The sequence below is a fragment of the Sapajus apella genome, unplaced genomic scaffold (genome assembly GCF_009761245.1).
Source record: "Sapajus apella isolate SASKATOON/1434 unplaced genomic scaffold, GSC_monkey_1.0 scaffold12, whole genome shotgun sequence".
Classification (NCBI taxonomy): domain Eukaryota; kingdom Metazoa; phylum Chordata; class Mammalia; order Primates; family Cebidae; genus Sapajus; species Sapajus apella.
Genome location: NW_022436952.1, coordinates 8725088 through 8749697, shown reverse-complemented (window position 1 = coordinate 8749697; position 24610 = coordinate 8725088). Strand labels below are relative to the sequence as shown.

At 56.6% G+C, this 24610-nt stretch overlaps 1 protein-coding gene across 22 annotated transcripts in view; it reads right to left on the bottom strand.

Moving 5' to 3' along the window:
- CACNA1G (calcium voltage-gated channel subunit alpha1 G) overlaps positions 1-24610 on the bottom strand; it is a 66989-nt gene that overhangs the window by 8763 nt on the left and 33616 nt on the right. For 4 of the 22 annotated variants that reach the window (XM_032280006.1, XM_032280011.1, XM_032280017.1 and 1 more), the window contains exons 14-32: positions 23253-23321; positions 21657-21741; positions 21380-21573; positions 18315-18746; positions 17396-17496; positions 17033-17156; positions 15310-15378; positions 14981-15165; positions 13909-14035; positions 12199-12324; positions 10939-11028; positions 9951-10143; positions 8114-8167; positions 2864-3015; positions 1990-2099; positions 824-957; positions 459-529; positions 261-339; positions 42-163 (exon numbers count right to left, since the gene is read on the bottom strand). In XM_032280006.1, coding sequence (XP_032135897.1) covers positions 42-163; positions 261-339; positions 459-529; positions 824-957; positions 1990-2099; positions 2864-3015; positions 8114-8167; positions 9951-10143; positions 10939-11028; positions 12199-12324; positions 13909-14035; positions 14981-15165; positions 15310-15378; positions 17033-17156; positions 17396-17496; positions 18315-18746; positions 21380-21573; positions 21657-21741; positions 23253-23321 — 2517 coding nt within the window. Of the gene's footprint in view, positions 1-41; positions 164-260; positions 340-458; positions 530-823; positions 958-1989; positions 2100-2863; positions 3016-8113; positions 8168-9929; positions 10144-10938; positions 11029-12198; positions 12325-13908; positions 14036-14980; positions 15166-15309; positions 15379-17032; positions 17157-17395; positions 17497-18314; positions 18747-21379; positions 21574-21656; positions 21742-23252; positions 23322-24610 lie in introns of all 22 variants that reach the window. The other 18 variants (XM_032280007.1, XM_032280013.1, XM_032280018.1 and 15 more) reach the window with 10 other exon arrangements.

Sequence of the window (24610 nt, the reverse complement as noted above, 5' to 3'; positions counted from 1 at the left end):
GGGCTGCCTCCCTGGAGCCTGGGCCAGCCCTGGGCGCTTACCTTCATAATGCCATTCCAGTTGTCACCTGTGGAGACTCGGAAGAGGGTTAGGAAGGCCATGCCAAAGTTCCGAAAGGTGGCATGCCGGCCCAGGCCCTCACAGGGGTGGGTCTCGTCACACTCTGGGGAAGGAGGGAAAGGGGGAGAGGCTCATGTTAGTCCAGGCGCCTCCTGGTCTCCAGCCCTGGCTCCTCCACCCTGGCTCCTACTCCAACTCACCCAGGTCTCCAAAGAGCTCCACGCCCAGAGCTGCAAAGATGAAAAACAACAACATGAAGAGAAGTCCCAGGTTCCCCACCTGGAAAAGAGGAGAAGAAATAGAAACGATGCCACTGGGTCTCCCAGTCAGCTTCCCTGAGCCCCTGCCCCTCTGGAGAGCACCTCCCCTCCCTGGAGGCCCCCCCACCTTCCGGCTACCTGGGGCAGGGCCTGCATCACCGTGTCCAGCAGCGCCCGCATGCCCACAGCCATCTTCAGCAGCTTCAGCACTGCAGAACAGGACAACGTCATGAGCTGGCCCCTTTGGGTCCCTGGCCAGACAGCTGGCAGAGCCAGTGCCAGGCCTGGGCTGGGGCTGCCAGGATGGCCATCCCTGGGCCAGCCAGGCTGCATCCCCACCCTCAGCCCTGTCCCCAGCCTCCCTTGACAGAGGCTGGGAGAAAGACTCATGGGAACCCACAGACACCCAGGCCTTGACCAGCCAGAAAGCCGACCCTTGCTCTCTCTCTCTGGGCTGGTCACCCTGCGGGGGCAGGTGCGTGGGCAGGCAGCTGGGCACCAACCTCGGGCAATGCGCAGCACCCTCATGATGCGGATGATGGTGGGGTTGATGGGCAGCGAGGCGTTGACCTCGATCTCCTCCAGCGTGATGCCCATGATGGACAGCAGCACAATGGCCAGATCCAGCTGGTTCCACCTGGAAAGCCCAGGACACAGCTCCCTGAGTGGGGGGAGGGGGGTCCTGGAGGAGGGGGCAGTTGTGGCACAGAAAGACAGGCTGGAAAGGAGGGCAGACGTCAGTAGGTCCAGCCTCCCATCCTGCAGAGAAGAGGCATGGCTTATCTAAGGCCACACAGCCAACTGGTGGCATGAGTGGGACTAGGACTTTAGCTCCAAGGCCTCTGCTTTTCATTTGTATTCATTTGTTTTTTTTTATTTAGCACTTATATGGTGTTTACTATGCACCAGGCATTTTTAAGGGCTTTACAGATAGGAACTCATACCTGTAATCTCCGCACTTTGGGAGGCTGAGGCGGGAGCATCACTTGAGCTCAGGAGTTTGATAACAGCCTGGGCAAAATAGTGAGACCCTGTCTCTACTTAAAAAAAAAGAATTAGCTGGGTGTGCAGTGGGTGCCTGTAGTCCCAGCTGCTCAGGAGACTGAGGTGAAAGGCCAGCTTGCGCCCAGGAGGTCAAGGCTGCAGTGAGCCAAGGCTAAGCTGCTGCACTCCAGCCTGCACATCAGAGCAAGACTCTGTCTCCAAAAGCAAACAAACAAAACCCTCAAAACCAAAGAGAAATTCATAACCTCACAACTCTGTGATGTAGATACTATTATTTACTCTCATTTTACAAATGAGGAAACTGAGGCACAGAGCAGTTAAGTAACTTACCCAAGGCCACCAGCTACTAAGTGGTGAAACCAGAATTCAAATCCAGTTCAGGCAGTCTGGCTCCAGGCTCTGTGCTCTTAAGCCCCAGGCTAGGTCACACTGATTTCTAGCTGCCAGCATCCCCCAGGCCCTGTCTTGTCAAATTCTCTCCATTCCTTCCCATCTCCTGGTCCTGGATGGTCCCTAGTCCCCTACATCAGCCGCAGGGTGGGGGCTGGACCTCAGGAGTTAAGAAAGGTCTTTAGACACTAGGTCTCCCTGGGTATTTCCCCAAGAGACTCATCCCTTTCTACCTCCACCCCAGCCCTCAAGACCCCGCCCCCTTTTCCGTTACCTGTCCTGGAAGAACCGACGGAAACCAAAGGCCACAAGTTTGAAAACTGATTCCAAGACAAAGATGACAGTGAAGATGTAGTTGCAGATCTTCAGAGCCTCATCCAGAATCTGGCAGGGATGGGGGCAAGATGCAGGGTCCCTTAAGGCCCAGGGCTAGGGCCTGCTCCACCCCCCCATCACACTGCCCAGGTCTGAGAAGCAGGGGACTCTAAGGAGCCCTGTCTTCCCTGTTCCCGCCATGATGGCTAGCCATTAGCCACCACCCCAGAGGGGAGTAGGGTACTTTACATGAATGAATCAACCTTATGCTAAAGGCTTTTTCTCCTTGGGAGATGGTGAGGAGACCACATGAGAATGTACTAGATGGCACAGGATGCCAGGACTGGAAGGGGCCTTGTGCGTTACAGATTCAACTCCCTCATTGGACAGATGGAGAAACTGAGGGCTGGAGGGCAGCCAAGGGAGGCTGATTGGAGAGTCAGCAAGGTCACAGGTGAAATTGGGAGCTGGACATTCACTAGACTCTCAACTCCAGAAAGGCAGGCATCAGTCTCCCTTCTTTACCCTCAAAGATCCAGGGCGTGGCTCTTAGTAGACACTCAATATTTGCTGAGTGAAGAAACCAGGTCCTCCACTCCCTTTCTGTGTGACCTTGGCCATATCAACTAACATCTCTGAGCCTCAGCGTCCTCATCTATAAAACAAAGATGATACCCACCTCCAAAAGGCACAGGAGGAACCCATGTAGCATGCCCAGCACTTGCCTGGCACAGAGGTACCCTGGGTCAGGCTGGGTTAACCTTGTCTAGAGGTTCTGCAGCTGGAGGCTGGGTGGGGGTGGAGGGGCAGATGGCTGGTCCACTCGCTCCTACCTGGGGCTGCTGGTAGTGCTCCATGGCCATGGTGACCACGTTCAGCCCGATGACACCTGTGATGAAGAGATCCAGGTAGTGGCTGGTGCACAAGTGGTGGATGAGAAGCCGGAAGCGGGAGTAATCCGAGTAGTAAGGTTTGCACTGGGCTTCTGAGGGGGCGGGGCGGAAGAGCAGAGCAAGCATCAGGCCCCTGCCCCCTGCAGCCCTCCACCCCCAGTCCCTTACAGCCACCAGCCTCTAACGCCAGAGCTGAAACATTCCAGAGTCATCACCATCCTCGCCCTCCCCACACTGCCTCTTGGTGGGGGCAGCCACCTGGGCATGCCCCCCTCCAAGCTTCGGTTGTACTGGCTGCAGTTGAGGGCGGGATGGATCAGGACATGCAGAGCTCCCCACCTTCATTAGACACCAGGTGAGCCCCCTCCCCTAGGCAGCCTCCAAAATCCACCAGCCCCTCAGAACACCCTTGACTCAGTGTTCCGCAGTGAGGCCAGATCAATACGATGAAAAACAACTGGTCTCCTCGGGCTCAGAGGACACTCCATCAATGGGGAGGTAAAGGCTTTTTTGCTCCTTCACCAAGCTCAGCTCCTCAGGGGAGCAAAGGAGATTACACAGAGCTGGGTTTGGGAGATAAAACTGGAGAATGGAAATTGGACATCTTCTTGGCTGGCTGTGCTGACACCCCCAGAGGGCCTCCAGAGGGCAGGGCCTGGGCCTCCTGCACCCTCATGTCAGCAAGGGCAGAGGGGAGGCCTTGGCGGCTCTGCTCCATCCCAGACTCAAGCTGGGAGCGCCCCACCTGTCGGACTCACCCAGTTTCTAATGAGGCACTGCCCAGCCTGCTCCTGGGTGTTTGGGCAGCCCTAGACTGCAGGCCGGGTTGGAGGCACTGTCTGAGATCTGTCAGAGGCATAATATTTCTCTTGTAATTAGTGAACCACTTAGTTATGAAAATCACAGAGCCAGGTTGGGCTGCCAAGGAGGCAGAATAAATCTGGGGCAGGAGATTTCGGGGCCCTCTTCCAGGCACTGAGGAAGGCCCAGGCCAAGTTGGGGCACGGGTTCTTAGGAGGAGGTTGACAGAGTGGTCTCCCATGAAGCCACAAAGAAGGAAGAGGCTCCTCACAGGGAGGTGTGTGGCAGCTGCAGGTCCCAGACAGCCCTTCCCCCTCTCAGGAGGTCTAGGGGAAAGCCAGCCAGTAAGGGCTGTGGCCTCTGAGGCCTGAGCCAGGGGTCACTGGCCCAGGGGCAGCAGGAAGCTTTGGGCCCAGGCCAGCTCAGATGTAACTGTCCTTTCCCATGCATAGGACCATTGAACAGAGAGGTAAACTGAGGCAAGGAGCAGCCTGTGGTGGGCCCCCACCCAAGGCTGAAGGAAGAAGAGCACCCGGGAACTGCACGTCCAGCCCTGTGGGCTGCCATGCTTGGGGCCCACCCGGCCACTCTCCAGCATCGGCCTTGAGGTGTGGATGACCACAGGGCAGACAGTCCCTGGCACTCTCCTGTGCCTGAGGTGTGCATGAGGCCATCTTCCCGTGTTCAGAGATCGGCCAGCCAACTGTGGCTCTGTTTGTTCAAGAACAGAGCCCCAAGAGTGTGGAGCTGGAGAGCCTGGGGCAGGGGAGGACGGGAGGCCAGGGGTCATCCACACTGCGATGGTGGAGGGTGGGCTGGGAGGGCCGGGCCTCTTCTGTCCTTCCTTCAGTACCACAAGGACCAGAGGGCGCTAGTCGCCCTGCGTTGCCTGAGCAGCTGGAACGCTTTCTCTGCATTAATCTCCATAAATGCCGAGAGCACCCGATCCCATTATGCTAAAATATGAATGGAGAATTAACTAAAATGTTTGAATACAATTAGGTTAGAAAAAGTGGCTCCTTATTAGCCCCATTATTAGCTGAGACAATGTGGAGGAGAGGCTGGGAGAGTTGCCCCCTCTCCCGGTCACCCCCGCCTGACTCTGTAGGCAGCTCCAGGCCAAAGGGAGCAGCTGCTCCCACCAACTCTGCCTTCCGGCCTTGTCCTGGGATTCTGAGGGGTGGGTGGGCTTAAATTCAGCCGGGACCCTCCTCCTAGAGGCCCAGACCAGGAGGACTGAGGCAGGGCATCTGCTTCTAGACAGGTTCCAGTCCCCTGGGGTCTGTACAAAGGCCCTTCCACCCTGGCCCCTATCCCAGACAGCAGGTGCTGAGGCGGCCAGAAATCCCCCATTAGAGCACAGGTCCAAAGAGCAACAGGCCAATCTGATCAGCATCTTCTCAGGAAACCCCTTTGTTTTTCAGAGGGAGAGAATGAAGCCAGGCAAAAAGTGAGTCATTCAGCTAGCTATAAGGCACGACTGAGCTGGACCCTAACTTCCAGCCCGAGTCCCTCGCCAGCTGCCAGGTGGGTGCAGACACCAGGCTTTCAGGCTTTAGCCCAGAGGATGCCCCTGGATGGTCTGCCCAAAGACCTCCACTGTTGGGGCCAGGGCGATGCCACCCCCCTTTGCTGCTCTCTTGACCTCAGCTCTGCAGGCAAGCACCCTGGTGTGGAAAAGAATTAGAAACCCCCTGGGAGGAGTCTTGGGCAAGCCTGCTGCTTTCAGAGCTCCAACCATAGCCCAGGAGGGGCCTGGACCTGTGGTCACTGACGCATAGGTAGCTGTGGCCCCACCTCCCTGCCTCCCACCAGGATAAGTTGCCTTAGGTGGAGAAAATACCAGAGTCAGACAGTGGGGGAAAGGGCACATCTAGGGCGGCCCAGGCCCCCAGTTAGGGGCAGGGAGAGAGGAGGGATGCAGGAGGGCTGCAAGGCAACAGGCACAGTGAGTTAGTAGGGGTCACGGGGAGCCCGAGACACAGCTAGGGCGGAGGGTTTGCAAAGGGGAGTGGTGATGCATAGGGGGAAGACAGGGGTCACTCCCAAGGACACAGGCCCCCCACGGCAGAGGCCACACCTTCAGCTGCCGTGGCCAGGCCTGATCACTGGGTCCCGGCCTGGTGGAACAAAAAAGGGTGAGTGAGTGAGTGGAGGTCGATGCCGCAGGTGGCCGAGGAGACTGGAGCTGGTGTTGGAGGCTTAGCAGTCCCAGGGGGCAGCCTGATCACCTAGCAGCCCTGGTCCCTCCTTCCATCTGGGAAGCTGGGCTGGACCCAGGTATCTGGCCAGGCCCATTCCCCTGATAATCACAGGCTCTGCTTTTCTGCCTTTCCCTGGGGTCTGGCTCTCCCCCTCCTGCTGGGAGCAGCACCAGCATAGGGGTGTACTGGCCAGGGAGGTATGGTGCACGTGTTTGATTCCCAGTAGCCCTGGACTGGGTTTGACTCTGTCCCCATCCCCCTGGTGGGTAGACCAATGCATCTGCACCACTGTAGAAGAGCCTCTGGGGTAGGACCCAGGAATCTGTGTTTATGCTTTCCAGGTGATTCTGCTGTACATGGAAGTCTGAAAAGCTCTGGCACAGCCACACAGAACTCCAGGACCTGGGAAGTGGGATATGGGGTGATCTGAGCCATGGTTCGGGGTCTCTGAGTCCTCATCAAAAGCCAGGAAAGGTAACTGGTATACACGCCTGTATGTGCCACCTCAGGGTAGAGTAGGGTCTGTCCACTCCAGGAGCAGAATGTCTACCCCAGCAGAACATGCCCGGAATGGGAGTATGGTGCAAGGGTCATGAGAGTGTTTGGCACTGAGTGGGTGCATCATGTCTTAGGGGCTATGAGAGTCTGCATGTGTTGATTTCTGGGATAACCCCCATGTGGAAAAGCCTCTGTGGGCCGGCCCTGTGCTAGGATGTTTTGGGGTGCATGTGGAAGTGCGCACATTTCAGTCTACAGACCAGATCGAGCCCATAAGGGAAAAGCTGAAGGCCACCTCTCCCCCCACCCCTCATCCACTAGTACTTCAGGAATTTGCAAGACAGCCCGATGCAGAGATGTGGGGACCCTGGCAATCCATTTACAAACCAGCCAGAGACTCCTGAGCCCCAGAGAGACAGTTTCTCAATGCCAAACACCACTGCTTAGCACCGTGGGGCCGCAGCGCCGAGGGCCTCAGGGATGACCTACTGAATGGAGGCTCAGGGATTCTCCCTTGGGCGGGTCCCTGAGGCCCCACAGATCATGCAACCCGACATCCCCATGGCAGTATCTGCCTGATTGGCGGGTGGGGGAGAAGTGGAGAAAGCACAGCGTGTGGTTCCCAGACTGAAGTTCCAAGCCTGCAGCAGCATGGGGGTCCTTATGTTCTTTCCAGTACTTCAGAAGGCTTGAAAGAAGCCCTATATTTGCCTGTGTTAAGACCCCACAGACTAATTTAATGATGAAATGGTCTTTCTTTGCCATCATTTCACGTGTAACCTTCTGCAGCTCAGAAGCTGTGTTTAGCAATTAGATGCGCCTCTGATTAGTAAAAGTGATGAAAGAAAGTCATTATTGAAATGCTCTAAACTTCACAGGCAGCCCTCTAAAATGTGGGGTCTGCTGGAGGAGATGGTAACTGGGGGCCTTGGGGCTGAACAGCTTGGGAACCACCAGCTGGAGACATGGTGTGATGAGGCCCCACAGCCCTGTCACGGACTCCAGGAGCCTCTGCCCCTCCATTTGGGGGCCAGTGGGGGAGAGGGGAGCAGGGGACTGAGGGACCATGGAGGATGGGCTGGACCAGGAGGGTCTTCCCAGAGACATGGCTCTTGAAGATAAGGACCCAGCTCACTCCCACGTCTTTGACTTTTTTCGGAGAAGCTCGTGGCCAACTCAGGCCTTTGATTCCCAATTCCTGCTGTTTGTAGCGATGACGCGGCCACCGAGATCACTTGACTATTAATGAGTCTGTTCAATTATTCATTGTTACATTTTTAAAACAAATCCTTCCCCTCTCTGCTCCTCTCATCCTGCTCCCTTGGATCAAAGTCTCCCCTCAGACAAAAGGAGACAGGAGAGATTTGCAGCTCTAATAATCGACCGGTGAGCTCCAGGGAGGAGGCACAGGAGGGAAGAGGCGGCGGGAGGTGGGGCACTCGGCCAAGGAAGCTGTTGCTGGGAAGGTGGGCCCTCTGAGGGACGTCGGCAGAGAGGCATTGGGCCCTCGCCTCCCGTCCAGTTGGCGCAGGCCTGCGGGCTACCACAGAGCCCAGTGCTTCAGCCCCTGCCCTCGTGGGGGCCCCAGGGACCCTCACCCCTTCACCCCAAGAGGAGAGAATGAGCCATGGGGAGGGAGTGAAGAGCGTGTCCCCACGCGCATGAGCCCACACCCTAGACGCAGTACCTGACGCAGCGCTGGCCGAGCTGCCGGAAGCAATTACATCGTCCAGCATTAGATCTAAAAGAATGAAACACGACATTGGTCACTGGCTGGACCAGGTGCGCTGGGCAGGGCCCTGCAGGGGCTGCTTCCCTTCAGCTCCGACCTCGCTCTGCCTATGGCCAGGGTGCTCTGAGCATGGGTGGCTGGCTCTGAATGTCCAGCCCGAAGCTGGGGGCACAGGGCACTTGAGGAAGACAAACGATGTGGCTAGACAGGGTCAGGGTCACGGGGCTGGCGGCCAGTCATCAGAACAGATGTCCGCTTCTCCTGCGCTGTGGCCTCAGCTGCACTTGAGACAGCCACAGACCCCAGAAGAGGAACCAGCTGGGCAGACAGGGGCCACAAGCACAAGGGCAGCCTGCCAAAAGAATTCCATGTGCCCGAATGTGAGGAGGGGGTGGGGAGGATGGAGCAGGAGCGGGAGCATGGCCTCAGGGGACAGCACACCTGCTCAGCTTCAGACATCCACAGGGAGGCCAAGCCCTGACCCCTACCCAGAGCCGAGCATACCTTGGGGGGCTGATAGTGAGTGTGGGGGACATGGAGAACTGCACCCCACATTGCCACCCAGAGGCCAGCGCCTTCCCCCATCCTGTAGCAGCTCCCGCTGTTCACAGGGAACACAGGCGCCCTCCCACCTCCACCCTCGGTGCCTCTCCCAGGCCGCAGTAGATAGAGCGGAGGGCAGAGGGGAGGCAGGGGCACTGCAGCCCCTCACTTATCTGGTGGTACTCACATTTGAACACACCAAAGGGAACACTCAGGCCACCGCACGCATCTTATCGGCGGAAGGAAGATGGTTTGTGAAAAGGTGAAGAGAGCATGGGAAACCCTCACCCCAAACAGAGAGAGACACAGACAGACACACAAAGGCTTAGAGAAACCCACACACAAAGACACTTAGAGAGATGTGGGCCGTGACTGAGAGAGAAAGGCATGGAGGCAGACGGGAGCCCAGGAGAGAGGGAGACAGGGAGGCAGGAAGGCAGGTGCACACGCACCTGGGGATGCCCCAGAAACAAAGGGCGCCTGCTGCGTCTCTCACGTCCGCCCTGGCCTCTGTCGTCTCACTTAGTTTAGCCCACCCGTGGCATAAGGGCATGAGGAGGGATGGATGGGGCTTCACCCACCCAATGCCAAGAGATGCTGGGGAGCACAAGTGAGGAGGTAAGGGGCTGCAGGGCCCCAGGTTATTCCAGAACTTCCCAAGCCAAGGGAAGTTTCCTTTTTTTGTTTTAGTTTTGGGTTTTTGCTCAGTTTGGGAAAGAAAATGCATGGTGGTGGAGAGTTTTGTTGGAGATGGGGAGGGAGGGGTGTCTGGGTTCTCTCTCACGCTGTTGTACATTATGAGTTCTGCCTTGCTCGGCAGCTGCAGACTCTAGGCGGGCACAGGGTTGAGGTGCTCGCTGCCCATCCTGGGGTGGGCAAGACTGGCACCTGGGCCTCTAGATGCTGGCATAGGGCAGTGGAGCAGCCAGTGAGGCTCCTCTGAGAGTCAAGCTTGGGGAGACCGGGTGTCAACCCCCACCTGGCATCATCTGGAGAGGATGATGCTGAGATCCCAGGAGCCCCCGGGGTGGGGGGCGGCTCCCCCTACCCATGGGGCTGAAGTGGTCTGCTTCATGCTGGCTCTAAAGGCAGACATGCTCTTGGGGGGGAGGAGGTGAGGAGGGGGGTGGGAGCCTCTTCTCCCTGCCCCCGGCCCCAGCACCCAGCCCCCTGCAGTCGCAAGGCCAAGGTCAAGCACGACCCAGAGAGAGGTGTAAAGACTACCGACCAGCCATCTGCTTCTCCTTACTCCTTCTCTTTTTTTCCAGTCTTCGAAGACGCTTCTCCTCCCGCCGCCGGGCCTCCTCTTCCTCCTGGTGCTGCCGACACTTGTGGAAGTTCTCCACCACCACACCCACAAACATGTTCAGGACAAAGAAGGCCACGATGAGCAGGAATGAGATGAAGTACAGCAGCATCCAGGGGTTGTGGTTCATGATGGGCTGGTAGGGAGCAGGAAGGACAGGCGGAGGCATCAGCCCGAGGTCAAACTGTCTTAGAAGCTGCCCACAGTCTGGGTTCCTGCAAACCCAAATAGCTACAGCAACCTGACAGGTGATGGACACTGTGGCAAAGGGGAGAGTAGATTCTCCATTCAAAAGCTGCCCCTTTGGTCTGGCTGGCTCCTCCCCTGAGAGAATGCAAGCCCAGTGTTCCCAGACCTTCAGACTTTTTCCTGAGTAGGCACAAATCTGGACTTTTGTGTAAAATGCACCATTTTTTTTTTCTTTTTTTAGAGACAGGTTCTCATTCTATTGCTCAGACTGGAGTGCAGTCGCACGATCGTAGCTTATTGCAGCCTCAAGTTCCTGGGCTCAAGGGATCCTCCCACCTCAGCTGGGACTCCAGATGCATACCATCATACCCGGCTAATTGTTTTTATTTTTTGTAGAGATGGGGGTCTTGTTACGACACCTAGGCTGGTCTCCAACTCCGGCCTCAAGAGATCCTCTTGCCTAGACCTCCCAATGCACTGGCATTACAGGTGTGAGCCACTGTGCACAGCCAAAATTCACAGTTTAAAAATGCTCACCACTAATTCAAAAAATATTAAACATGTTGTAGACCAATAAAACATGCCCAGATTTGGCCCCCAGGCTACCAGCAACAGCCTCTGCTGTAAAATGTGATGCTTCTTTCCTGGCATTTGGCCAACCTGCCTTGCTCACTCTGTCCTGGAATCAGCCCATGCTGAGTGACCTGAGCCCACAGATGGAGACTGCCCGCCTCAGCCCTACCTGCTGGTCCACGCCCACAGCATCCAGCCCATCGTACATGATGTCCACCCAACCATCCTTGGAGGCCAAGACGAACAGGGACATCAGGGCCTGATGGGGAGGAGGAAAAGGAGGTATTTTAAGTGTAGGATGTGTGGCTGAATCACCTACCACCTGCCCCCGAAGTGCCTCCTGCATCAGCTCAGAGTACCCCAGCCCTTGAGGGGTCAAGCTGGAGTCACACCCCAGGCTCCAGGAGAGCCCTCCACCTCAGGGCTCCATAGCTGGGCTGCAGCTGGAGGGTCCCTGGGAAATGGTCACACCCTCTGCCCTCCATCAGATAGGACAGGGGACTCACAAATCCCTGGAAATACCAGAAACCAAAACCAGCATGAGTCTGGGAAACAAACTGAGTGAGTAACTTCTTTTTTTTTTTTTTTTGGAGACAGAGTCTCGCTCTGTTGCCCAGGCTGGAGGGCAATGGCCTGATCTTGGCTTACTGCAACCACCACCTCCCAGGTTCAAGCGATTCTCCTGCCTCAGCCTCCTGAGTAGCTGGGATTACAGGCGTGCGCCACCACACCCAGCTAATTTTTGTATTTTTAGTAGAGACGAGGTTTCACCATGTTGGCCAGGCCGATTCTGAACTCCTGACCTCAGGCGATCCACCGGCCTCAGCTCCCCAAAGTGCTGGGATTACAGGCGAGAGCCACCGCACCTGGCCGCAACTTCAATTTCTACATTTGTTTCTGCCAATATGGAGTGAGGAAAGGAATTGTCTTGACAATATGCCTGTCCCCTCCACCATGTTAAACACATCCTCTCACTGCATCCTACTGCAACCTCAAGGAGATTCTATTATGACTCCATTCACTAGTTAATGAAACTGAGGCCCTGGGAAGTCAGCTGCCCGAGGTCATCCAGCTGACAATGGTGGGGTCAGGATTTACACAAGATTCACATCCAGGGCTGCCTGCCCTCCGTATCACATGTGCTTCTGCTCTGCCATGTAGCTCTGTGGCCCTGGGCAAGCCCCTTATCCTCTCTGAGCCTGTTTCTTCATCTTTAAGGAGGGCTAGGGACCACATGGGCCCCCTTATTGGCACACTGCAGGATGGACTGGGTTTTGAGACACGCTGGTGGTCAGACGGCAGAGGATGTGAAGGGCGCATCTCTCTGTGGGAGCCCACCTCTACTGGAGTCAGCACGTTATCATTGAGCATGGCCCTGTGCCCCCTCCAGCTCCTTCGCCACAGTCCCACCTCTGAGCCTGGGGCTCACCTGGCCGAGGTTGTCGAAGTTGTACTTGTGCCGGACCCACCGGTAACTAGCCTCAGCGCAGTCCGACTTATTGGTGATGTTCCTGGTATCCTCACCCTGGCACACGAAAAACTTCCCTTTGAAGAGCTGGACACACAATCCCGGAGACAGAGAAAAGTGAGCTGTGACCACAGGAAGCCAGGACTCCTGAGCCCCACCCCCACACCAGCCTAGGCACATTCTGGGTGAGTGTGGGGTGCTCTGCTTGGGGCTTAGTCAAGTCAGGGAAACACTGACCTGAGCCTCCCCTGCAGACGCCCCTTCCTTTCCAAGAGGGAGAGGAAAAGTAATGGGGGCAGGCAGTGGGAAAGGGTGGGAGGGCGATAACAGTCATGCATCTTCTCCACCAATGGCTAGGCCAGGCCTGTGCCAAGTGGGGGTCCCAGCATCATCTTGGAACATGCTAGAAACACACATTCTCAGGCCCAGCCCAGATCTACTGAATCACACACTCAGAGGTGGGGGTGAAGCAATCTTTTAACAAGCTGTTCTGGTGATTCTGATGCAAACTCAAGTTTGAGATCTACTGAGCTAGGCACTTAATTTCTCACAGCAGCTCTAGGTGGGGGAGAAGGTATCATCAACCCCACTTTACAGATAAGAACAACTGAGGCTCAGAGAAGTTAATCTACTCACTAAGGCCCCTTAGCCAGCAGGTAGCAGAGGGGACTCGAACCAAGGTCTCTCTGACTGGAAAGCTCACCCTCATTCCAGTATAAACCAGGTTATCACTAATGGTGGAGAAAGGAAGGCAGGATGAGGGGGCCTCAGCAAACTGCTCGAAACAGACCCAAATCCACAGGAAGGTGGGCTCAACAATGGTTCACTCTACTGACGCAAGGAGGCTGGGAAGTAGGGAAGGGGAAGGGCACTGGGTGGGAGTGGGGAGGGTGTACACAGAGGCACCACATAGCTTTGGTAAATGCACCCCAGCCTGGTCCCTAGGGCTAGAGAATTTCTAGGAAACCAGGGAACAGCCCCCCACTCAGGGCCGAGCGGACATCCCAGGAAGGAGGGGAGGGGAGGGCATAGCCACCCAGGAGCTCCCATGCTGCTTGAATAGCCAGCTGTCTACCCTGCAGCCAAAACAGCTGGAGCCAAGGGCCTTGGAAGACTTCAATGGAGGGGCTCCCTGGCCCCCTGAGGCGTCTGCTGAATCCTGCAGGCAGCTCTGACTTTCTCTTCCAAAGCCAAGTCTCCTCCCTGGGCTCACAGCCACGTTTCCCCAGCAGCCCCCACTTCCTGCCTTGTCTGGGGTCTGCACCCGCCTGCCTGCCAGCACGCGGCTAACCTGGCCCAGCTGTCTGGGCCCTGGATCCCCAGACCTGGCCTGCAGCCAGCTGGAGCCGGGGAGGAAGGGAGGGGATCCCAGAGTAGACCTCAGGCCAGCGTCTGTGCTCAGGGAGTGCGTGCAGAGGGCAGGAACAGCAGCCTGCGGCTCCCATGGCCTGAAACCTCTCTGCAGCCCCGGTCCTCCTTGGGGCTCTCCTCTAGGCTCCCAGTTTTCTCTGAAATGCCCAGGAGGTAAAGGGGCCCAGGGCCTAAGTATTCCTGCTGATTCCTTTCTGGAATGAAGGCAGCAGGAGCAGCTTGAGCCTCAGGACCCAGGGGCCAAGGGGAGGAGCTCTCCTCAGGTTTTCACCTATAGCTGTCCCCCAGAACCCTACACACCTGCACCCCCAGGATGCCAAAAATGATGAAGAAGGCACAACAGATGACTACAATGTTGCCGATAGGTTTCAGTGAGGACATCAGCGTCTCCACCACCAGCTTCAGCCCCTGCGCCCGGCTGATCACCCTGGGGAGGGAAGGAGGGGGATGACAGGGCTTCCCCCAGCCCAGACACTCCCTTGTCCCTTGACCCTGCTCCACACCCCCAACCTTGGCCACTGGTCCCTTCCTGGGCTTTGGTGGCAGAACGCAGTCCTCTTTCACAGGACCTCACGCCATCGGGACCCTCACCGTAATCTCTCAAAACAGGCTGCAGAGGTCCCCATGCCTCATGTCTCCACCTCCACCCCAGGATGCCAAATGTAGGAGCTGTCTGGGCTGGGAGTGGCGGGCATTCAACTCAAGTGAGGCGCTCCCCAGGGAAGCAGTGCATTGTGGGTTGGGGACACTGGGAGATAGACTTGTACGGGAGCAGACAGAGAGGGGACGGGTGAGGGATATGGACTGTCACAGTCAGGGAAGCATCACCATTAGTATGCATCATCCCTGTCCAAGAAAAATTCTGAGTTGGGGGTTGTGACTGGCTGATTGGAGAGGGATTCCTGAGAGGGTGGATTCCTGGCCAGGAGAAATGTCACCTGGGGGTGGTCCCTGTCAGGGGCCTGAAGATGGGGAAAGCCAGCAAGAGGAGTCTGTCACCTCACAGGGAGGGGCCAAGTGTCACCCCTAGGGGCTACTCAAGGGAGAGCTGCAGCTGGAGCCTATGAGGGTCCTGCCCATGGTCTCTTGTGTTGTGCTCAGTGTGGCCATCACCTGACATCACATGGGGCAGCAGCCCTGAGGAATATGTCATGTTGAAGAGGAGGAGAGCAGGTTTGAACCTGGAGGGAAATTACTGGGGCCATAATCTGAGTGTTGTCTGGGGCAGGGGACAGGACCACCTGTGGGGGTCACAGACAACAGGCTGGCCTGTGCGGGTTTTTGTTCCATGGCAGGGGGTGCTGGTGGTCGGAGGTGTCCCTGTGGAGGGGGACACCTGTTGGAGGTGTTCCAGAGCTGGGGAGGGGGTCACCTGAGCGGGCGCAGGGTCCGCAGCAGCCGCAGCACCCTCAGCATGCCCAGGATCTTGGTGCCGCTGTCGGAGACCATGGACACCAGAATGTCGATAACGGAGATGAGCACCAGCAGCCCGTCCAGCACGTTCCAGCTGCTGCGCAGGTACGCCTGCTCCCCGAAGCACCAGCCCAGCGCCACCACCTGGGGACCGCCGCTGCGTCACTGGCCGCCCTCCCTGCCAGCCTCAGCCCCGCCCTGTGCTGCCACCAACCCTTCCACCCTCAGCCCGTGCCTCTCTACCCCCACCAGGAACCAGAGCGCCCAAGCCAACCCCGGCCCCATCACCTTCACTGCCATTTCAGCCAGAAAGACTGCGGTGAAGATGTAATTGGAGAGGGTCAGGAAGATGCGTTCCTGCAAGAGAGAGGAGGCAGGGGTTGCCTGCCAGGAAGCCCCCGCCCTTGGCCCAGGTCTGCTCTGCTTCTATACACAAGTCAAAACCTGCTTCTAAAATCTGACTCAGAAAAATGAACCCCACCCTCCACAACAATGCAGACCATGCCCTTCTCATGCAGGCACAGAGCCAGTGCCAGGCCCCCAACTCCCCTGCAGCTCTGTGGACAGTCACACCCCTGTCTATGACCAGAGCTCCCAACCCCCATGGCCACGTAGCCAGGATGGGGAGAGTGTCTGCACTGCAGTGCTGTGATCTGCGTCCCACGTCCTAAGCCGTATTCCCTGGTTCTTCCTTTCTAAAAACTGGGGCAGGATCTCACTTGATCCCTGACCCCTGCCCGCCATCCCACCCTCCTCACTTGCTTTCCTGCTGTGCACCCCAGAAATGGAGCAGCAGTGGAAGCTGGGGGCCTGGCACAGATTGTACACCCCCAGGCACAGGCTGGGGCAGGGCACAGAGGAAGGCCAGCTAGTTCCCTGGGATCTGTGGACTGAATCCCTCCCTGGGTGGCCAGGAGGCAGGCTCAGATCTCTAGAGAGGTGGCGGGTGGAGTGTGAGCACAGAGGAGGGAAGGAGAGGAGCAGGTACAGTGACAGAGCTGGAGATGGAGGAGCTGAGTAGAAAGACGGGGAGAGAGTGAAGATGGGGAGTGACATGGTGACAGAGCTCCACAGCAGGGCCTCAGGTAGGAAGCAGCCAAGGCCGGAGTGTGGCCAGTGCCCCTGCCATACCCTGTGGCTCCGGGTGTGAGGTCCCCAGTGCTGGTGTTCCCTCACCCGCCTAGTCCTGGGCTGGTCCCTCCATTCTTCAGGTTCCCTCCTCCCCCACCCTAATGGAAAAAAGAAGCCTCAGCAGCACTGAAATCTAAACAATAGTGTGGGAGGTGGCAAAGAAGGATGAGAGGCCAACTTTGGCCACCTCTAAGCAAGTGGTGCCAGATACCATGAGGGGAAACATAGCCACCCCCAACCCATCCTTCTAGAACTAGGATTGCTGCTGACAGCGAAGGGCTATGATGCCAGGCTGGAAAGAGACAGCTCCCAGGACTAGCTGGGCCCATTCTGAAGGGGTTTGACCCTGGGTATGTCCAGTACTCGGGCCTCTGGCTCTCCTTCTGCGAAGGACTGACAGGTTCACAGCCAAGCAGAAGTGACCCATGTCCCCACTAAGGCCCCTGAAAATCTCCTTATTTTTGACCTGGCAGGACCACCAGGAGCAAAGAGTGGCTTCCCTGGCCACTCTGCATGCCCCCAAGGGCCCCACAGCAGACTGGGCAAGATGACTCCCCATCTGCACACAGGGTCTACACTGCCCCAGCACTCCCCGACTCACACGTGTGCCCCGCAAGCCTCTGGCTCATGAGAAATAGCCTGGAGTGACACGAGGCACCCAGCTGGGCTGGTGTATCATAGAAGGGAAACTGAGGCAGAAGAGGACACAGGGCGTGTCCTGGGGACCAGGATCTGGTGAGAGACCTAAGGGAGAGTCCTGGCTCCCTCGCTCGCTGCTGTGTGACCTGCAGGTCAGCAACTGTGGCCTCCTCGCCCCCCTCCCTGCTCCTGAGTGCAAATGCTGTGAAGGGCCTGGCCCTGGGCAGGGCTGGTGACTCACAGCGCTGTGGGGGTCAATTTTAGGGCGCTCCATGGCGATGGTGATGCAGTTGAGGAAGATGATGACGAGGACCACGTGGTCAAACATCTTGTGGGTGATGATCCGGTGACACAGGAGGCGGAACCTGCCCGGGTACGGAGGTAACGGCTGAGGTGGGGGCAGGGCAGGTGGTGACGAGAGGCACCGCCCGCAGCCCGTACCCCTCCGGAGCCCTCCCAGCCAAGGCCCTCTCGCCTCCAGGCCCTCACTCACACCCCCAGGTAGGGCGCTACTTCCCCAATCCCTGATGGCGTCACCAGGGGTGATTACCCATGAGAAGGAGAAGAGATCGGGACACAGGTCAGACCCCTGCCCCTCACTTACCTGGACTGAGGAGGGAAGATGTAGGCCGACCAGGAGTCTCGCTCGAGGCAGCAGGCAGGGAGCCGGGCTCGGATCCATGCGCGGACCCGTTCCCCTTTGCTCTGCAAAACAAACACTGGAGTATGAGCAGGACCAGGCCTCCAGGTTCCCCGGCTCCTGGTTCCTCAGCAGCGTCACCCTCACTCCTTGTCTACCCTCTCCCACCTGGGGGCCAAGCTCCGCCCTGCCTCTCTTCCTATATTCCTGAAGCCACCTCCCCATCTCCCTGTCAACCTTGCCAGGCCGCCTCCCCACTCCTGAGGACCCCTTGCCTCTCCATCTCCTCCCTCTCCTCCCCTGCAGCCCCAGCCCTGGCTCTCCCCTCTCCCCACCCCTGCCTTCAGCCCAGCTAGGAAGCAGCAACAGTCATCAGACACTGGCCCCGCACAGCTGTCTGTTCAGACACACTTGAGCTGAGGAGACACTGGCCCTGCGCTTCACGTGCTAACCCTGAGGTCACTGCATCCCATCCCCAGGGGTAATGGTGGTGGTGAGGGGGCTGGGGGAGGGGCACATGGGTGTGGGTGGAGTGGGAAGTCAAGGCTTGTGATGAGGTTTAGATGAGAAGGGGGGATGGGGGCATCCGTTTGGAGAGATGAGCGATGGGTCTTTCTGAGTCACATGAAAGATTCATACACATCTGCCCGAAATCATTCATATCCACCAAGGGTGGCAGAGCCGCAGCCCCAGGCATGACGAGGATCTGGGGCTTGGCAAGGCGGGCCGAGGGAGAAAAGGGACTGTTTGGAGCTCAGTTTCCAGCTGCCCTCTGATATCCCCGGACTTGGAATGGTAACTCCCTTGTACCCTGCTGGGCTGGGCACAGCTCCCCTCTTTCAAGGCCAGGGGTGAGGGGTCACTGTGCCCACAGGGGCCTCACCAGGTTGCCCTCGTCATCGGCGTCATCCCCATCCAGTGGGGGGTCATCGGGCCGCAGGGCCCGGGTCAGACGCCCCGAAGCCGACTTGCCATTGCAGTCCTGGTGCTCAGAGGCAGAGCCTCGGCCACTGGCAGTTCGGTGCAGTCCCGGCACCTGCAGTGTGCCGGGCAGGTCGAAGGAGCTCTTGGCCTCCCGCTCCACAGAGCCCCTGTGGCGACGGTCGATGCCCACGGGGCTGGCCCTCTCCTCTTCCGAGCTCTCCTCCTCATCCTGGCTCTCCTGGCCTTCTCCGGACAGCAGGGACCGCCGCTCCCCACTGGGGCTCCTCCGCTTCAGGCTGGGGGCGCGGCCCAGGCTGTTCCGACTGGATCGCCTGCTGGTCCAGCTGCTTGCAGCACTCCAGGGGCTATGCGGGGAGCTGCGGGCACTGGGCTGTGGGTGAGCAGAGGAGGAGTGGTCTCGGGCAGGGCCGAGCAGCCCCATCCTCTCATATGCGCACTTGGCCTCCCGGGAGCCTCACTGGCATCACATCAAGTGTAGGGGTGTGAGCAGGAGTTCTGGACTCTGATGCCTGGGTTCAGATCCTGGCTCCCCCCAACCAGCTGTGTGACCTGGTACAAGTTATTAAGCCTCTCTGTGCCTCTGTTTTCTCATCTGTAAAATAGGTATGGCAATAGAGCTCATTCCTCATTTAATTGGTGAGAGAAGTGTTAAGTGGCAGTATATATAATGGGGCAAAGAAACTCAACAGCAAAAAAATCAACCCAATCTTAAAAATGGGCAACAGGCCTGAATAGACATTCCTCAAAAGGAGACACAGGGCCGGGCGTGGTAGCTCATGCCTGTAATCCGAGCACTTTGGGAGGCCGAGGTGGGTGGATCACCTGAAGTTAGGAGTTTGAGACCAGCCTGGCCAACATGGTAAAACCCTGTCTGTACTAAAAATACAAAAAAATTAGCCGGGCATGGTGGCACGTGCCTGTAATCCCAGCTATTCGGGAGGCTGAAGCAGGAGAATTACTTGAACCTGGAAGGTGGAGGTTGCAGTGAGCCGAGATGGAGAAACCAACCTGGGCAACAGAGCAAGACTCTGTCTCAAAAAGAAAGGAGACACAGATGGCCAACAAGTACATCAAATATGAAGAAATCCTCAACCTCACTAATCACCAGGGAAATGCAAATTAAAGTCAAATGAGCTATCTGACATTTGTTAGATTAGCTACTACAAAAATGATAAAAGATAACCAGTGCTGGTGAGGATGTGGAGAAGACGGAACCCTTGTGCCTGCTGGTGGAACTGTAAATTAATACAGCCATTATGGAAAACGGTATATAGGTTCCTCAAAAAAAAACCAAAAAACAAAAATAGAGTTGTCATATGACCCAGGAATTCCACCACTGGGTATTTATCCAAAGGATTTGAAATCAGTATGTGGACAAGATATGGGCATTCCCATCTTCATTTCAGCATTATTCACAATAGCCAAAATATGGAATCAACCTAAGTGTCTATCAGTGGATGACTAGATAAAGAAAATATGGGCCAGGTGCGGTGGCTCATGCCTGTAATCCCAGCACTTTGAGAAGCTGAGGCAGGCGGATCACTTGAGGCCAGGTGTTTGAGACCAGCCTGGCCAATATGGTGAAACCCCATCTCTACCAAAAATACAAAAAATTAGCCGGGCATGGTGGCGCATGCCTGTAGTCCCAGCTACTCAGGAGGCTGAGGCAAGAGAATTGCTTGAACCCAGGAGGTGGAGGTTGCAGTGAGCTGAGATCATGCCACTGCACTCCAGCCTGGGCGACAGAGCTGGAATAAAAGAAAGAAAATATGGCATATATGCATGGTGGAATGCTAGTCAGCTTTAAAAGAGAAGACTGCCTGCTGGGCGCGGTGGCTCACGCCTGTAATCCCAGCACTCTGAGAGGCCGAGGCGGGTGGATCACCTGAGATCAGGAGTTAGAGACCGGCCTGACCAACATGGAGAAACTCGTCTTTAAAAAAAAAGGGAAGAAGACTGTCATTTGTGACAACATGGATGAACTGGAGGACATTACACTCAGTGAAATATACAAGGCACAGAAAGACAAATAAATGCCAAATGATCTCACTTCTATGTGAAATCCAAAAAAGTTGAACTCAGAAATAGACAGTAGAATGGTGATTAGCAGAGGCTGGGTTTTCAGGGGGTAAGGGTGGGGCCAACGGGGAGGCCTTAGCCAAAGGATGCAGAGTTTCGGTTGGACAGGAGGAACACATTTTTGAGATTTATTGCACAGCATGATGCTATAGTCAATAATAATATAATGTATATTTCAAGATTGCTAAGAGAGTAGATTTTTAAATGTTCATACCACAAAAAAAGTATGTGAAGTGATGCATATGCTAATTAGCTTGATATAATCATCCCATAATGTATGCATATATCAAAACATCACATCGTGGCCCATAAATATACACGATTAGTATTTGTCAATTAAAAACGAATTTTAAAAAATTTAAAATAATAAAATCATGAAAGCATGGGCACCACACGAGCCTCCTGGATTAAAATGCTGGCTCTGCCATTCCCTTCTGCAGTCTGAGGCTCAGGCCCCCTCTGTAAATCAGGGATCATTGTGGTACTTGCCTCCCAGGGTTGCTGTGAGGATTAAATGCGTTTAGAATGTTTCGGAGTAGTGTTTAGAACAGTGTCTGGCACAGAATCAGTACCTAGATGAGGGTCTCCTATTACTATGATTCGGTCTTAAGGAGGTAGGGACCCTCCCACACCCATTTTACAGAAGCAGCTCAGGGTGGTGGCGTCTTGCCCGAGGTCACTCAGCAGTGGAACAGAAGCAGTCAGCTTAGATCCTGCTCTTTCACCCCCTCAGGCTAGGTAGGGCTCCTTCCCTGGCTTGCATCACCAGTGAGGACTCCCCAGAGGCTCGTCCAGGCACACCCAGGCCCTGTCCAGCCCATGGCCCTGGGGCTGTGCCCTTGGACCCGCCTGCCTCCATCCTCTCTTCCTCCTGTCCTCCTTGGAACATCTTCCCCCATCGGGGTGCCCATATGCACCCCTTACCGGTGACTTCATCTCGTGGGCCACTCCGGGCTCGGCCGACCCGCTACTGCTGGTGCGCCGAGACGCGGGGCCCAGCGCCTCGCCCAGGCCTGTGCTGGTGCTCTTGGGCAGCGACATGGGTGTGGCGGCTGTGTGGATGATGAGAGGCGGCAGCAGGCTCTTCCGCAGCTCTGGGTGCTCTCCCAGGGACACCACTGCAGGGGGAGAAAGGGACAGATCCTGAGTCCATTCGGGGCTGGCCCAGGGCCAAAGGCTGCACCCCAGGACAGGTACTCACAGGCCAAGCACTTCTTCCTGTCCCCATTGCCATCCAGGCTGGGTGAGAAGAAATCGGGCTCGGATTCGGACTTGTTGGCATCTCCCTAGGGCAGGGGAGCAGTGGAGTTAGGGACCAGGCCAGACTGGGGCAACCCCAGATGGACCGGGTCTCCCTCTCTTCACACACACACACCACATATAGGCCACAGGAACCAGCAACCACGGCACGAGGCATGCACCGGCGCAGGCCAGACCCCCCAGGCTTGGGGCCCAAGGCTTCCCAGGGCCCCACCACCTCTGCCTCGCCAACCACACCGAAGAAAAGGCCACGGTTTACATGATTCCACAGCACAACCAGCCTGGCTGAACAGTCACCAAGGCTGGCTGGGGAGGGAAGGGGTAGCTAGTTGGGTGGGTGGCACAGGCCAGAGGGGGCTGGGGACCTGGGGATCTGAGTGAAGTGGTCACTCGAGCCTCTCTTGCAAAAATCCACTCGAGGCCCTTTGCTTTCTCTCCATAGCTCCCCTCCCCTGAGCCTCAGACCCGAAGACCCTGGAAGGAAATTGAAAGACCCCAGACAGAGCAGCTCAGCCCGAGGACGCCACTTCAGTCCCTCTGTGTCTTCCCTTCATCTTCCCCAAGTCCCGGCCCCCTCCCTGGCCCCATTTTTACCTCTCTCCCTGTCTCTGGGACAGTTTTTTCTTTCTTCTTAGCAGGTCAGTAGGTTTCCCAGTAATTACACACTTCTCCTTAAGAAGTTATTAAAAAATACTTGATTGCTACTTTTGATAAGGACATAAATATTGGGTAATTGGCATCTCAGGGGATCATTTTCATTAACTCAGTTTACAGCCCTAACGAGGCCTTTAATTATCAAGTGGGATCTCCAGGGGGCTGCTTGGGATACGCAACACCATGGGGTCCCACAGGAATGCTGGCTTCGCCCCGAATTCTAGTGCCGGGGTGGGGAGCAGCAGAGCACAGGCTCATCGTGGCGCCAGAGGGGGAGCAGCCCTGAGAGCACCAGCTGGATCTAACTGGGTGATGAAGGGGCCGGAGGCTCAGAGGTGATTTAAAATATTGGTGCATTTTGGCAAGAGCCACATCCCATCCCCATATCCTCCAAGGACTTGTCCTGAGCTGAGGCAGCTTGTGGAGTCTCCAACAGGGGTCTGGGGCAAAGGGTGAAGGGGTGGGAGATGGGGGAGTATGGTCTACGGCCACGGATCTTGACTCCACTGAAGCCGGACGTCTGGGACTCCTCCGGGACCTCAGCGCAGGCAGGCACACACAGGGTGCCCCACACATGGGGTGCTGCACACACGTGCACACAGAGGATTCTAAGTCCCTTCCTTCTCCGGCCCATCCACTGGTCTGGCAGGGATGGAGATGGTGCCCTTGGTGGGTTGATGGGGGCAGAGGCAAGGAGGTGCCTCCCTTCCGTGTCCTCAAGGGGGAAGGGACTTAAAATCGAAGCAAACCTCACAACACCAACGACCATCACGGCTATGACAGGTTGCACAGCAGCAGAGCGTGAACACGAGCACAGAGACATGGAGGCGGAGTGGAGGGCACGGGGCACGGGAGGCATGCCGGCTCATGATCGCGTACCTACCCCCTGGGAGTCGACAGGCAGCTGAATACAGCTTAACTGTCCACTCGCATCTTCCCGTTTGCTGATTTCCTACGGGGAAAGGGGGAGGCAGGGGAGGGCTGCTGGTCACAGGCGCTCAGGGCCTTCAGACATCGGCAGTGTTGAGAGAGGATGAAGAAAAGGAGGGGCACAAACCCCACAACAGGGGAAACGAGAGACATGGGGTATGGGGGGCAGAGAGGGGACAGAACAGGCTTCCAGAATTCAACTACAGGCCCTCAGGCCAGAATGAATCTGAAGGGCGAGGGCAGAGGCCATAAAGATGGGGACGAGGGCAGGAAAGAATCAAGTCCCCCATAATCTTAATAATAACAGCCACCATTCATGGAAGGTGTGCCTGGCATGGGAAGCTGCCTCCTTAACACCAGCTGGCTTCCTTGCACAGTAGGAAGTAGGTTCCAGGATCGCCATCTTACACAGGAGACACCCGAGATTTGGAGAAGTTGAGAAAACTGCCCCAAATTATAGAGTAAGAGGTGGATCTGGGCCTGGAACCCGAGTCTGCGGCTCAGAACACCCCTCTCCTCTCACTGGCTCGGAGGCAGTGGGCTTGGGGAATGGTGGCAAGCAGGGAAAGGGGTGGACCAAAGTCAGAATCGACACGAAGCCGGGTCAGGCCTCATCACGTCTCATGCTCTCAGCCTAAGTCCCTTCAGATCAGAATAGATCCGGCTGCTCTGTTTGGGATGGGATGTGACAAGTAACGCTGAGATGATGGCTCTGATGTTGTTTAGTATCAATTAGTGGCCTCACACAGGGTCTGCTGCCTGTTCATTTAATTAAGTGTGTGAATGATAAATACACAGGGATTCGGGGCGCTGCTCCCTGCAAGTCAGGAAATCACCAGCCAAGCAGGCTCTGTTCCTGGACCACACCCTCCTAGCTCTTGGCAGGGTAGCAAGGCCAGCAGAGGGGCTACCCTTGAGGCTTCCTGCTGGAGAAGCCCGCCAAAGTAGGGGCAGCCACTTCCTCTGCCAAGGCAGGTTGTCTTATTTGTCAAAATAACAGCAAAAATCCCAGGCCATCACAACAGCAAAACCAGCCTCCCCTGCCAGACCGTGGGGCTCCCTGAAACCTTACCCAGAAGAGGACAGGTGCCTTGGACGTGTCCAGGCCATGGGCATCGAAGGACACTCCCCATCCATGCCCACCACATGCAGGGCAGTGGAGAAACTGGCCCCGCCCCTCCCATGGGCACTCCAGGGCCACAGTCCCTGCATGCTCCCATGGAGACAGGGATGCTCTTAAAATCCTTTTTCTATCCCACCCCAGGCCTGAAGCATCACAGCGCAAGATGCCACATCCTGAGTGAACCCTTC